Here is a 15,980-nt window from a genome sequence, read left to right as displayed (position 1 = left end):
TGTTTACTGATCATAAAAGTCTTCAACATATTTTTGATCAGAAACAGCTGAACATGAGGCAACGTAGGTGGGTCGAGTTAATAAACGACTATGATTGTGAAATTCGTTATCATCCCGGGAAAGCGAATGTGGTGGCTGACGCACTAAGCAGAAAGGAACGAGAACCAATTCGAGTACGAGCGATGAACATAAAAATTCGCATGAATCTCAACTCACAAATCAAAGAAGTTCAACGAGAAGCACTTACTAAAGAAAACATAAGAAATGAAATAATGAAGAAGTATGAGAAGCAACTCGTTATACGGGAAGACGGAATTCGATATTTTGCAAACCGTATTTGGGTACCGAAGTTGGGTGGATTAAGGAAGTTGATATTGAATGAGGCACATAAGACAAGATACTCGATACATCCTGGAGTTGGAAAGATGTACCAAGATCTTAAGACACATTATTGGTGGCCTAATTTAAAGACAGACGTTGCAACATATGTTGGGGAGTGTTTAACTTGTTCCAAAGTCAAAGCAGAACACCAAAAGCCGTCAGGGCTACTTCAACAACCAGAAATCCCAGAATGGAAATGGGATGGTATTACCATGGATTTCATCACGAAGTTACCAAAGACTGCCTGGGGATACGATACCATTTGGGTAATTGTTGATCGTCTCACCAAATCTGCACATTTCTTGCCTATAAAGGAAACGGATAGAATGGAGAAATTATTACAATTATATATAAAGGAAATAGTTTCAAGGCATGGAATACCTATTTCCATTATATCTGATCGTGATAGTAGATTTACCTCAAAGTTCTGGCAATCACTACAGGAGGCACTAGGAACTCGTTTGGATATGAGCACCGCATATCATCCGCAAACTGATGGGCAGAGTGAAAGAACAATTCAGACTCTTGAAGACATGCTCAGGGCATGTGTGATCGATTTTGGAAACGGATGGGATAAGTATTTACCGTTAGCAGAATTCTCATATAATAATAGTTATCATGCGAGCATTAAAGCTGCACCATTCGAAGCACTGTATGGAAGGAAGTGTAGATCTCCTATCTGTTGGAATGAAGTAGGAGATCGACAATTAACTGGTCCCGAGATCATACACGAAACGACTGAGAAGATAGTACAAATCAAGGAGAGATTGAAAACAGCCCGTAGCCGCCAAAAGAGCTACGCCGATGTCCGAAGGAAACCATTAGAGTTTCAGATCGGGGACATGGTTATGTTAAAGGTGTCACCGTGGAAAGGTGTAATACGCTTCGGAAAAAGGGGTAAACTGAACCCAAGATATGTAGGCCCGTTCAAGATCATTGAACGCATTGGACCGGTAGCTTATCGACTCGAATTACCGCAACAACTCGCCGGAGTACATAATACCTTTCACGTCTCAAACCTTAAGAAGTGTCTTGCAAAGGAAGACCTCACCATTCCTCTTGAAGAAATCCAAGTTGACGAGAAATTACAATTCGTAGAAGAACCAGTCGAAATCATGGACCGTGAAGTTAAGCAGCTCAAGCAGAGCAACATACCGATCGTTAAGGTTCGTTGGAATGCTCGAAGAGGTCCCGAGTTTACGTGGGAACGGGAGGACCAGATGAAACGAAAATATCCACACTTGTTTCCCGATGACGCAAAATAGGTACAATTTTAAAATTTCGGGACGAAATTTATTTAACGGGTAGGTACTGTAATGACCCGCACTTTTTCGATCGTTCTATACTTATAAGATTAATATTTACATAAATTAAACCTTACCAACATGATAAGCAATCCAAATTGTTGAGATTTATGTTTTCGAAAAGAGTTTTACACAACGTTTGACCGTCTAGTTTGATCGATGATATCACGAACTATATAATATATGATAATTATACGTTTGTGTATATATATGTATATATACATATTTAACATGATCTAAGGATGTTTTAATACCTCATTTTGTATTAATAACAATAAGTTATAAGTATATTTTGAAACTACTAACTTAAGTTTTCAAAACGATAACCATACGTAACGTTATTTGACATAAATACTTATGACCTATAATGTTTATACATATATCGTATAAGTAATGTATTTAATCACTTTTTAAGGACTTAAATACATAAAACAATATAAGTGTATTCACAAAAGATAGCTATATTTGAATTCTCATTCCATTTTTCACAAGATTTCTATACGTATATCTACGGTATATGTACCCGTATCATACCTAGCTTCTATACGTATTTACTATTGGTATATACACATCAAATCACCACCTAACCAGCCCTTGTTACTACCCTAGGTATAAGGTAATTAGAATTTGGAAGCTTGTTGACTAATTACATAAAATAACAAACTAAAAATCTTATCATGTTCTCCATGATACACGTTTTTTTAAGGCTATAAGGATCACCATTTCTAGTTCAATTTCTAACCTCATTTCTTAGTTAAACACACACTCTTTCATAACCCTTAGACACCTTAAGCAATTCAGCAAGTTACCATGAAGATCTAGCCATAAAAACATCACTTAATCACCATAAGAAAACCCTTACAAAAACACTTCAAGAATCCTTCCAAGAACACAAGTTTACTTCCAACCTTTTGATCCAACTCCACCACTCTTTTGGTTCTAGGTTTTTACTCCTCTTTTACAGAAATCTTGTCCAAGTAACTTGAGGTAGTAACTTTGTTCATAACCTTATTCGATTCATATATATATAGCTATCTTATTTTATGGTATAAAATTTTAACAACAAGAACATAGTTTGAATGTTTTCAAACTTGTTTGCAAACTAAATAGATCCTTCTAACTTAACTTTTAAAATACTTCAAGACCTGTAATATATCATAAATATATGCTAATTTAACAAGGTATAACTTGGTTTTTCAAAGAACACCTTAAAAACTGTTTTTACGACGTCGGAGTGCAACCGGGGGCTGTTTTGGGTTGGATAATTAAAAACTATTTTGAACCTTGAATTGGAGGTTTATTTTCTGGAAAAATGATATTTACTATGAATATGATAACACATAAAAATTTCATGATTTAACTCAAAGTATAAGTAATTTTAGAAAAATAATCATTTAATGTTGTTTACATAAGGGAAAATGATTAACTTCATAAGTTTCACCAAAGTTGACCTATGACCTGTGATTTCGAATACAAACTAAGGTATTTACAGTTCATAGTCTTAAAGAAGAACTCGATCCAAGGAAGTGGCAAGTTGAACCAACGAAAACGGAGTTGTAACGAAGAAACTATGACCAAAACAAGATCGGATATCCAAAACTAGTTTAGCCACGAAAATAGTTGGAGAAAAATTAAATGAATCACATATTTCTAAAATAACATGATATTTTATATATATGTACTCATAATTTAATTTTATATATTTCAGGACCACCCGTAAACAATACGAGAAGATTAATCATAAGATTCCATGATTGTACGCAACACGTCATTTGACAACACCGGTACTTTATGTACGCAACACGTCATTTGACAACACCGGTACCGTGGGTCAAGATTAATCCCGACCAATACAAATACGATGGGGTTTTATTTATTTCGATGGGGGTTTTATTTATTTATTAAACACCTAAATATGAACCATTAAAATTGAATTACTAACATCGGACTGCTAACTACGGACTAAGAAGACATTAAAAGTATTATAAGTATATATATATATGTGACGATTGTTTTAAATGAAAATATATTGATAAATTATATATGGATAGGTTCGTGATATCAACCGGAGACCAAGTCAAAATATATATATCTTCAAGGCAAAAGTGAGTATATAGTCCCACTTTTAAACTCTAAGTATTTCGGGATGAGAATACATGTATTTTATGTTTACGTTATGGACACAAGTAACTGAAAAATATATTCTACGTTGAGTTGTACCACTGGCATACTTCCCTGTAGCTTGGTAACTATTATTTACAGCGGTATTGTAAACGCGAATCCTGTTGATAGATCTATCGGGCCTGACAACCCCAACCGGACTGGACGACCAGTATTCAACGGTTGCACAGTACTTCGTTTCGTGACTACACTTGGTACGGTGTAGTTAGATTTCATAATAAAGGGAATATGCGACGTGATTAAATGTTAAGTATGGTTACCAAGTGCTCAACCACTTAGAATATTTTTATTAAAATGTTTACATATGAAATCTTGTGGTCTATATTTATATCGCTGCCGGCATTAAACCTATATCTCACCAACTTTATGTTGACGTTTTAAACATGTCTATTCTCAGGTGATAACTAAAAGCTTCCGCTGCAACATGTTGAATTTAAGCAAGATCTTGAGTATGCATATTTGTGTCAAAAATAAAACTGCATATCCGAGGAATTGTAATGTAAAATATGCTAGAAATCGTATTGTTATCATCACATGTAAAGTTTGTAAGTCTAAGATTATCGCTAAACGATAATCATCTTGATATTGTCTAAAGCTTGTATTAACATAAGAGTTATGGTTTGTAATGTAAAATAAATGCAGTTGTTCTTTTAAAAATGTCGCATATAGAGGTCAATACCTCGCAATGAAATCATACGTTATCTAACTCGTTCTTATGGTTAAGGACGGGTTATGACAAATACTAATGGGCAGGGCTGCGGAAGAGTTTTCAATATTAATACGACAGAAGCGCAGGAAGACCCGGAGCTTGTTACGGGTACGTTTCGTATTGATAATAAATCTGCTTATGTTTTATTTGATTCGGGTGCGGATAGAAGCTATATGAGTAGAGATTTTTGTGCTAAGTTAAGTTGCCCATTGACGCCTTTGGATAGTAAATTTTTACTCGAATTAGCAAACGGTAAATTAATTTCAGCAGATAATATATGTCGGGATAGAGAAATTAAACTAGGGGATGAAACGTTTAAAATTGATTTAATACCAGTCGAGTTAGGGAGTTTTGATGTAATAATTAGTATGGACTGGTTGAAAAAGGTGAGAGCAGTTGCCGTTTGTTACAAAAATGCGATTCGCATTATGCGTGAAAAGGGAAAACCTTTAATGGTGTACGGAGAGAAGAACAATGCGAAATTAAATCTTATTAGTAGTTTGAAGGCGCATAAACTGATAAGAAAAGGTTGTTGATAATGCTAAAAATGAACTTATATTTCATAGCATTATTCCCCAAGAAAGACAAGCTTTTAGTTGCAATTGTTCTATTTACAAGTGATATTCGTTTAAATATTAAAAGGTGAAGACAAAAGACAGATTCGACGAATTGAAGACGCAAATGACTAAAAAGCTCAAAAGTACAAAATACAATCAAAGAGGTTCCAATTATTGATAAGAAACGTCTCGAAATTACAAGAGTACAAGATTCAAAACGCAAAGTACAAGATATTAAATTGTACGCAAGGACGTTCGAAAATCCGGAACCGGGACCAGAGTCAACTCTCAACGCTCAACGCAACGGACTAAAAATTACAAGTCAACTATGCACATAAATATAATATAATATTTAAATAATTCTTATAATTATTTATATATTATATAAATAATAAAAATCCGTCGGCAAGAAAGACTCCAAAGTTGGTGAGCTGGAATTTCAAACTCCGCGACTTGCGGAGTTTGAAGGCAGAAAAGGCCGCGAGTCGCGGAGACCCCCTGAACTCAATTTCCTATAAATGCAAACGAATTCTGATCATTTTAAATATCCATAATCTATCTCTCTCTCAATATATACGTAAATATATATATATAATTTATATTTTAATTTTAATTTTAATTTTAAATCCTAATAACAAGGGTATGTTAGCGAATGTTGTAAGGGTGTAAGTCGAAATTCTGTCCGTGTAACGCTACGCTATTTTTAATCATTGTAAGTTATGTTCAACCTTTTTAATTTAATGTCTCGTAGCTAAGTTATTATTATGCTTATTTAATCAGAAGTAATCATGATGTTGGACTAATTACTAAAATTGGGTAATTGGGCTTTGTACCATAATTGAGGTTTGGACAAAAGAACAACACTTGTGGAAATTAGACTATGGATTATTAATGGGCTTTATATTTGTTTAACTAAATGATAGTTTGTTAATTTTAATATAAAGATTTACAATTGGACGTCCCTATAAATAACCATATACACTCGATCGGACACGATGGGCGGGGTATTTATATGTATGAATAATCGTTCATTTAACCGGACACGGGAATGGATTAATAGTCACTAGAATTATTAAAACAGGGGTGAAATTATGTACAAGGACACTTGGCATAATTGATAACAAAGTATTAAAACGTTGGGTTACACTCAGTTGACATCCTGGTGTAATTATTAAACAAAGTATTAAAATCTTGTTACAGTTTAAGTCCCCAATTAGTTGAAATATTTGACTTCGGGTATAAGAATAATTTGACGAGGACACTCGCACTTTATATTTATGACTGATGGACTGTTATGGACAAAAACCAGACGGACATATTAAATAATCCAGGACAAAAGACAATTAACCCATGGGCATAAAACTAAAATCAACACGTCAAACATCATGATTACGGAAGTTTAAATAAGCATAATTCTTTTATTTCATATTTAATTTCCTTTATTTTATATTTAATTGCACTTCTAATTATCGCATTTTTATTGTTATTGTATTTAATTGCACTTTTAATTATCGTACTTTTTAATTATCGCAAGTTTATTTTATCGCACTTTTATTATTCGCAATTTCATTATCGTTATTTACTTTATGCTTTAAATTAAGTCTTTTATTTATTTAATATTTTACATTTTGTTTTAACTGCGACTAAAGTTTTAAAATCGACAAACCGGTCATTAAACGGTAAAAAAACCCCCTTTATAATAATAATATTACTTATATATATATTTGTATTTTTATAAAATTAAACTAATATAGCGTTAAGCTTTGATTAAAAGATTTTCCCTGTGGAACGAACCGGACTTACTAAAAACTACACTATTGTACGATTAGGTACACTGCCTATAAGTGTTGTAGCAAGGTTTAAGTATATTCATTCTCTAAATAAATAAATATCTTGTGTAAAATTGTATCGTATTTAATAGTATTTCCTTGTAAAATTTAATAGCTATTTTATATACACCTCGCATAACATCAGTTGTTACCTCATTCTAGCACACATCAAGGAAGTTAAACCTGAAGAAAAGAACATCAGTGATGTTCCTGGCGCAAAAGAATTTCTCGATGTATTTTCGAAAGAATTACCGGGGTTACCCCCACATCGATCCGTTAAATTCCAAATAGACCTTGTACCAGGAGCTGCACCAATAGCTCGTGCTCCATACAGACTCGCACCCAGCGAAATGAAAGAATTACAAAGTCAGTTACAGGAACTTTTAGAGCGTGGTTTCATTCGACCAAGCACATCACCATGGGGAGCTCCTGTTTTGTTTGTCAAGAAGAAGGATTGGTACATTTAGGTTGTGTATCGATTATCGAGAGTTGAACAAACTTACCATCATGAACCGTTACCCTCTACCGAGAATCGACGACTTATTTGATCAACTACAAGGCTCGTCGATTTATTCAAAGATTGATTTACATTCTGGGTATCATCAAATGCGGGTAAAGGAGGATGATATTCCAAAGACTGCTTTTAGGACGCCTTACGGTCATTACGAGTTTATGGTTATGCCGTTTGGGTTGATTAACGCACCAGCTATGTTCATGGACCTCATGAACCGAGTGTGTGGACCATACCTTGACAAGTTTGTCATTGTTTTCATCGATGACATACGTATTTACTCAAAGAATGTCCAAGAGCATGAAGAACATTTGAGAAAAGTGCTAGAGTTGTTAAGAAAAGAAAAAATGTACGCTAAGTTTTTAAAGTGTGCATTTTGGTTGGAAGAAGTTCAATTCCTCGGTCATATAGTGAACAAAGAAGGTATTCAAGTGGATCCAGCAAAGATTGAAACCGTTGAAAAGTGGGAAACCCCAAAAACTTCGAAACATATACGCCAATTTTTAGGACTAGCTGGTTATTACAGGAGATTCATACAAGATTTTTCCAAAATAGCGAAACCCTTGACTGCATTAACGAATCAACGAAAAACATCAATTCGTCGAAGAACCCGTCGAAATAATGGATCGTGAGGTTAAAAGGCTTAAGCAAAACAAGATACCAATTGTTAAGGTTCGATGGAATGTTCGTAGAGGACCCGAATTCACCTGGGAATGAGAAGATCAGATGAAGAAGAAGTACCCGCACTTATTTCCAGAAGATATGTCAACACCTCCAACTTCTTAAAATTTCGGGACAAAATTTATTTAACGGGTAGGTACTGTAGTGACCCGAACTTTTCCATGTTTATATATATTAAATGAAATTGTTATTTACATGATTAAGTGTTTCCAACATGTAAAGCAATCAAACTTGTTAAGACTTGATTAAATGAAATAGATTTCATATAGACAATTGACCACCCAAGTTGACCGGTGATTCACGAACGTTAAAACTTGTAAAAACTATATGATGTTATATATATGGATATATATATATATATATATATATATATATATATATATATATATATATATATATATATATATATATATAGTTAATATGGTATTATGATAAGTAAACATATCATTAAGTATATTAACAATGAACTACATATGTAAAAACAAGACTACTAACTTAAGAATTTCGAAACGAGGCATATATGTAACGATTATCGTTGTAACAACATTTAATTGTATATATATCATATTAAGATATATTAATACATCAAAATATCATGATAATGTAATAATTTAACATCTCATTTGATATAATAAACAATGGGTTAACAACACTTAACAGGATCGTTAACCTAAAGGCTTCAAAACAACATTTACATGTAACGACTAACGATGATTTAACGACTCAGTTAAAATGTATATACATGTAATGTATTAATATGTATTCATACACTTTTGAAAGACTTCAAGACACTTATCAAAATACTTCTACTTAACAAAAATGCTTACAATTACATCCTCGTTCAGTTTCATCAACAATTCTACTCGTATGCACCCGTATTCGTACTCGTACAATACACAACTTTTAGATGTATGTACTATTGGTATATACACTCCAATGATCAGGTCTTAGCAGCCCATGTGAGTCAACTAACACATATGGGAACCATCATTTGGCAACTAGCATTAAATATCTCATAAAATTACAAAAATATTAGTAATCATTCATGACTTATTTACAAGTAAACAAAATTACATATCCTTTATATCTAATCCATATACCAACCAAAAACACCTACAAACACTTTCATTCTAATTGATCTCTCTCAAGTTCTATCTTCAATTTCTAAGTGTTCTTCATAAATTCTATAAGTTCTAGTTTCATAAAATCAAGAATACTTCCAAGTTTGCTAGCTTACTTCCAATCTTGTAAAGTGATCATCCAACCTTAAGAAATCTTTCTTATTTAAGTAAGATATCTTTCTAATACAAGGTAATACTTATATTCAAACTTTGATTCAATTTCTATAACTATAACAATCTTATTTCGAGTGGAAATCTTACTTGAACTTGTTTTCGTGTCATTATTCTGCTTCAAGAACTTTTAGGCCATCCAAGGATCCTTTGAAGCTAGATCTATTTTTCTCATTTCCAGTAGGTTTATCCATAAAACCTGAGGTAGTAATGATGTTCATAACATCATTCGATTCATATATATAAAACTACCTTATTCGAAGGTTTAAACTTGAAATCACTAGAACATAATTTAGTTAATTCTAAACTTGTTCGCAAATAAAGTTAATCCTTCTAACTTGACTTTTAAAATCAACTAAACATATGTTCTATATCTATATGATATGGTAGCTTAATGATTTAAAACTTGGAAACACGAAAAACACCGTAAAACCGGACATACGCCGTCGTAGTAACACCGCGGGCTATTTTCGGTTTGATAATTAAAAAAACTATGATAAACTTTGATTTAAAAGTTGTTCTTCTAGGAAAATGATTTTTCTTATGAACATGAAACAATATCCAAAAATCATGGTTAAACTCAAAGTGGAAGTATGTTTTTCAAAATGGTCATCAAGACGTCGTTCTTTCGACTGAAATGACTACCTCTTAAAAAAACGACTTGTAACTTTTATTTCCGACTATAAATCTATACTTTTTCTGTTTAGATTCATAAAATAGAGTTCAATATGAAACCATAGCAATTTGATTCACTCAAAACAGATTTAAAACGAAGAAGTTATGGGTAAAACAAAATTGGATATTTTTTGATTGTTGTAGTTACGGGAAATATTGTAACAATTCTATACAAATCATATCATAGCTAACTTATATTGTATTATACATGTATTCTAATATATTATGTAATCTTGGGATACCATAGTCACGTATGCAAATGTTTTGACATATCATATCGACCCATCTATATATATTATTTGGAACAACCATAGACACTCTGTATGCAGTAATGTTGGAGTTAGCTATACAGGGTTGAGGTTGATTCCAAAAATATATATACTTTGAGTTGTGATCTAGCCTGAGACGTGTATACACTAGGTCGTGGATTGGGTCAAGATGATATATATCAATTTATTTCTGTACATCTAACTATGGACAACTAGTTGTAGGTTACTAACCAGGACAGCTGACTTAATAAATTTAAAACATTAAAACGTATTAAAAATGTTGTAAATATATTTTGAACATACTTTGATATATATGTACATATTTGTTATAGGTTCGTGAATCGACCAATGGCCAAGTCTTACTTTCAGACGAAGTAAAAATTCGTGAAAGTGAGTTATAGTCCCACTTTTAAAATCCAATATTTTGGAATGAGAATACATGCAATTTTATAAATGTTTTACGAAATAGACACAAGTAAATGAAACTACATTATATGGGTGAATGATCGAAGCCGAATATGCCCCTTTTTAGCTTGGTAGCCTAAGAATTTGGGAACAGACTCCCAAATTGACGCGAATCCTAAAGATAGATCTATCGGGCCCAACAAGCCCTATTCTGGAATTTGAAATGCTTTAGTACTTCGATTTTATCATGTCCGATGGGTGTCCCGAAATGATGGGGATATTCTATATGCATCTTGTTAATGTCGGTTACCAGGTGTTCACCATATGAATGAATTTTATCTCTATGTATGGAATGCATATTGAAATATGAAATCTTGTGGTCTATTATTATGATTTGATAATATATAGGTTAAACCTATAACTCACCAACATTTTTTGTTGACGTTTTAAGCATGTTTATTCTCAGGTGATTATTAAGAGCTTCCGCCGTTGCATACTAAAATAAGGACAAGATTTGGAGTCCATGCTTGTATGATATTATGTAAAAACTGCATTAAAGAAACTTATTTTTGATGTAATATATTCTTATTGTAAACCATTATGTAATGGTCGTGTGTAAACGGTATATTTTAGATTATCATTATTTGATAATCTACGTAATGCTTTTTAAACCTTTATCGATAAAATAAAGGTTATGGTTGTTTTAAAAATGAATGCAGTCTTTGAAAAACGTCTCATATAGAGGTCAAAACCTCGCAACGAAATCAATTAATATGGAACGTTTATAATCAATATGAACGGGACATTTCATATTTTAATAACATTAACTAAGTTGATTTGTTAACTATGGTTTGTAAACATTAACTAAGGTTGTTTTGATAATTTTGTAAATACTTCCGCTGTGTTTAAAAAAAAAAATCAGGGTGTTACATCTATCATGACCAAGATTGATCCAATAACTCTTGACAAATACACAGGAGAAATAATGACCCAATTTCCATATGCTAAAGTATTGATGACCCAATATGTAGCTACAAGAATGATCCAACCCATAATAAACATAACAAGTCTTAACATAAGACCACCAATCATCAATACTACATATTAAATTGCTACCAGCATCAAAGTATAAATCTTCTATAGGAACCGTAGGATAACTAAACCAATGAAGTAGTAACCAGACCAAACTAACACAGACTGAAACTAGACAGAAAGGGTACCTGAATATATGTGGTACCCTATTAAGACACAATGGTGATAGTTGATGATCACCATGGCAGCCTGGACTATATATGAACATCCTTAATATGAACTAACACACCAATAATAAAAAGCAGCAACTACAACCAGCTTTATGTTCATATTTCCATTCATAGATACCCATCGCACCTCCAATAAAAAAGCTAAGCACAAGACACACCAAAGGAATAAAAGTGAGATAAATTTCCATCCTTATCACTCCTTTAAACAAGAAAGTGGTGCCACCATGTTCACGCACACTTACCAATGTCTCCATCCTAATGCAACAAATTAGAAAGTAGACACAAAAAATACACATTGGCCTAGAAAAACATACAGGCCAATGGTTTAAAGACTTGATGCACATCACAGCCACAATTATAGTAGAAAAACTGTTACAGACTCTACCCAAGCAACACCTTATAACTCTAAAAACCCATTTATAACCTAAAGACAATATGTACAGCGAATAATTCCTGAAAGTTTCATACTTGCATATCACCATACAGGTTTGACTTGAAAAAGTCAAACAATAATAGTAAGCGCCCAAACCACCCACCCAACCCATTTAGATTTTCATTTGCAATATGTGAAGGTGATTTTTATTCTCTCTAATCATTCCCATAAACTGGAATTCTCTACACCTTATCACCATAACAACAAACACATGATCAGTTGTCAACATTTGAACAGGGCTTAATACCACCATCATTCAAATAGATTTCCCATATATCAGCAGCATATTTAGCCTGAATAGTACTTCTAATCCTCAAACTTATCAACTTAAACCTAACCATGTTTCTAATAATATCAAAAATCTTATTTGTTGGTCTAGATTTTTTCTTTTCTGCCACACATAATAAACACAAGCACCCAACACTAATCTTTGCACAGCACTCCAGATCGATTTGTTGATAGGTCTATTTTGCATATAACTCACAATCTCATCCCAAGTATCAGGAACATGGTCTAATCTAGCCATTTCCTTGAAGTGATTCGAAATAGAATTAGACAAATCACACTAAAAACAGATGATTATGACTATCTTTACATTCTAAACAAAATGGACACTTCAAGCTATTATTCATTTCAACCCTCATATACTTGTCCTGAGTTCTAAGTTTATTAGACATAGCAACCCACAACACAAATGAATGCCTATGGATACATTGACTGAACCACACTAGTTTTGCCCAACCCACCTCATCAATATCAGCACTTAAATCACTAAAAGCTGTTTTAACCTTAAAATGACCAAGCTTATTATCTTTGGACTTCCACAACACAACATCATTCCTATCTCTAATTAGCAAAGGAGGACAGACATCAAAAATCATACCATATTTATCCTTCCAAGCATCAGGTACTTCCCATTCACCATTTTGTACAATATCAACTACAGTAGTTTGAGCACTATAGCCAGCTGTATAAATATCTCTCCTGGAAATAATGACATCCAGAGGACCCACAGGATGCCAATTATCATACCATGCCATTGTTTTACCACCGTTACCAATGCTATGGACAATAAACCTTCTAATCTTATGCCTGAATCTCATTATTTTCTTCCATGTCCAACTAGAATCAGCAGGAGCATTATATTCCCAAAAACTCTTCTTCTTCATCTTTACACATCTTACCCATTTAACCCAAACAGACTTTTTATTGGTGATAATGTTGCAAACATGTTTTGACATTAATGCAACATTTCAAGAATGTAGAGCTTTAATTTCCAACCCACCTTTACTCTTAGGCAAACAAACACACTTCCAATTGACTTTAGCCTTACCTCTTTTAAATTCACCTTGGCACCGTAAGAAACTTCTCATTATTCTTTCAATATCAGTAGAGATCTTCTTAGGTAATATAAACATAGATGACCAGAACACTTGAATAGATGCCAATACAGAAGAAACAAGTTGCATTCTCCCAGCAAATGATAAGGACTTATTCTTCCAATCAAAGACCCTCTTATTCACTTTTTCAACCAATTTAACACAATCTTTGGACTTTAATCTTGTGGAAATCAAAGGAACACCAAGATACTTAACTGGAAGCATGCCTACAGTAAATGGCATAATAGAGGAGATCTGAGCCTTAATATCATTTTTAACATTGCCAAAGAATGTAGTACTTTTCTCCATACTATGAATCAATACAAACACCTAACTAAACTCCTTCAAAGCTTGAATAAACAATTAACTGAAATGGAGTCAGCATTACAAAAAAGAAGAAGATCATCAGAAAAACATAAGTGGGTCAGCTCAAGTTCTTTACATCTCTAATGGTATTTAAACCTTCTATTTGCTTTGACTTGTCTTTTAATCATCAAAGTAAGAACCTCCAACATCAAAGTAAAAAGATAGGGTGACAATAGATCACCTTGCCTTAACCCTCTCTTGCCTTGAAAGAAACCACATGATCACCATTGACATTAATCATAAATGATGTAGAAGTAACACAGTTCATAATCCACATCGCTATCATTGGATGAAAACCAAAGTTTTGTAAACATATCTTCAAAAATTGCCATTCCACAGAATCATAAGCCTTTTGAACATCAATTTTGAAAGCACATCTAGGAATGCCCCTATCTCTATGATATCCTCTCATCAATTCTTGACTAAGCAGTATATTATCACTAATTTGCCTACCCGGTGTAAAAGCACTTTGATTTTCATCAATAATAGAATCCAACCCATATTTAATCCTGTTTGAAATCACCTTACTAATGATTTTATAAATCACATTACAGCAGGCAATGGGTCTAAAATCAGAAACTTTTTGAGGGATTGAACTTTGGGAACAAGTGAAATAACAGTTGCATTAATCTCTTATAGCAGCTTCCCAATATGGAAAAAATCCCTAATAGCAATACACACCTCTTTACCTATCACATTCCAAGCAGACTTAAAGAATTTAGAAGAGAAGCCATCAGGACCAGGAGCCTTATCATCATTGATCTCAAATAAAGCAAGCTTTATTTCATCATCATTAACATATCTCACCATATCAACAGCTTGGGAGTAAGATAGGTTTTTAGAAAATAGAGACTCAGGATCATAAATAGGCTCAATCACACTATTATTTCCAAGTACATTCTTAAAATAAGTCACAAACTGTTCAACAACATCCCTACTAAAAAATCTATCCACCAACATGTTTTCTACAGATTCAACCCTACTTCTATTTAATCTACCCTTAATAGCCTTATGGAAGTATTTAGTATTCCTATCACCCTCCTTTAATCATTTCACCTTAGCTTTTTGTTCAAGAAATATCTCTTCATATTTAATAGCATCATTGTATGCCTTAACATACCTTTCTTCCTCCATTCTCAACTCTGCATCATTAGAATTCTGCTCCACAGCAATTTGAACCCTCTCAAGCTCACATTTAAGTTTAGCAGTCTTCTCAAACACATTACCATGAACACGAATAAGATTCCTAATAGGCCTTTTTAACCTCTTCAACTTACTAACCGCTCTATACATAGCATACCCATCAATGTGCTCATCCCATTTTTCTTTCACAATCATCAAAAATTCAGGCTTATTAACTAAGTGATTATGGAACTTAAAAGACTTAGGTTTAGATTTCAATACCTCGGTAAATTCAATAATAATAGGGCTATGATCAGAATGCATGAAAGGGAGAAAAGTAGCCTGGGCGAAAGGAAACAATGACATAAACTCAACATTTGCCATAGCCCTATCTAACTTCTTCATTACCCCATCAGTCCTACCAGGAGTTTGATTCCAAGTAAGATTCAAACCAAATTTTGCTATATCATTAAGTTGAAGATCACTAACACACTCTCTAAAATCAGCCATACTACTAGTAACCTTGGAGTGACCAGCAGAGTGTTCACAAATATGTAAAGTAGCATTAAAATCCCCCACTAATACCCAAGGTTTATTCTTAACTACACTACTATGTACCCTAAG

General features: G+C 33.3%; 1 protein-coding gene across 1 annotated transcript; it reads right to left on the bottom strand.

Moving 5' to 3' along the window:
* Positions 1–13,049: 13,049 nt before the first annotated feature.
* LOC139839405 (uncharacterized) lies at positions 13,050–13,658 on the bottom strand. Its single transcript, XM_071829467.1, has one exon. It carries the CDS (start codon positions 13,656–13,658, stop codon positions 13,050–13,052), a length of 609 nt encoding a protein of 202 aa, XP_071685568.1.
* Between the last annotated feature and the right edge of the window lie 2,322 nt (positions 13,659–15,980).

The sequence above is a fragment of the Rutidosis leptorrhynchoides genome, chromosome 1 (assembly GCF_046630445.1).
Source record: "Rutidosis leptorrhynchoides isolate AG116_Rl617_1_P2 chromosome 1, CSIRO_AGI_Rlap_v1, whole genome shotgun sequence".
Classification (NCBI taxonomy): domain Eukaryota; kingdom Viridiplantae; phylum Streptophyta; class Magnoliopsida; order Asterales; family Asteraceae; genus Rutidosis; species Rutidosis leptorrhynchoides.
Note: the sequence above shows the minus strand (reverse complement) of the source record. Positions and strands in the feature narration are given on the sequence as shown.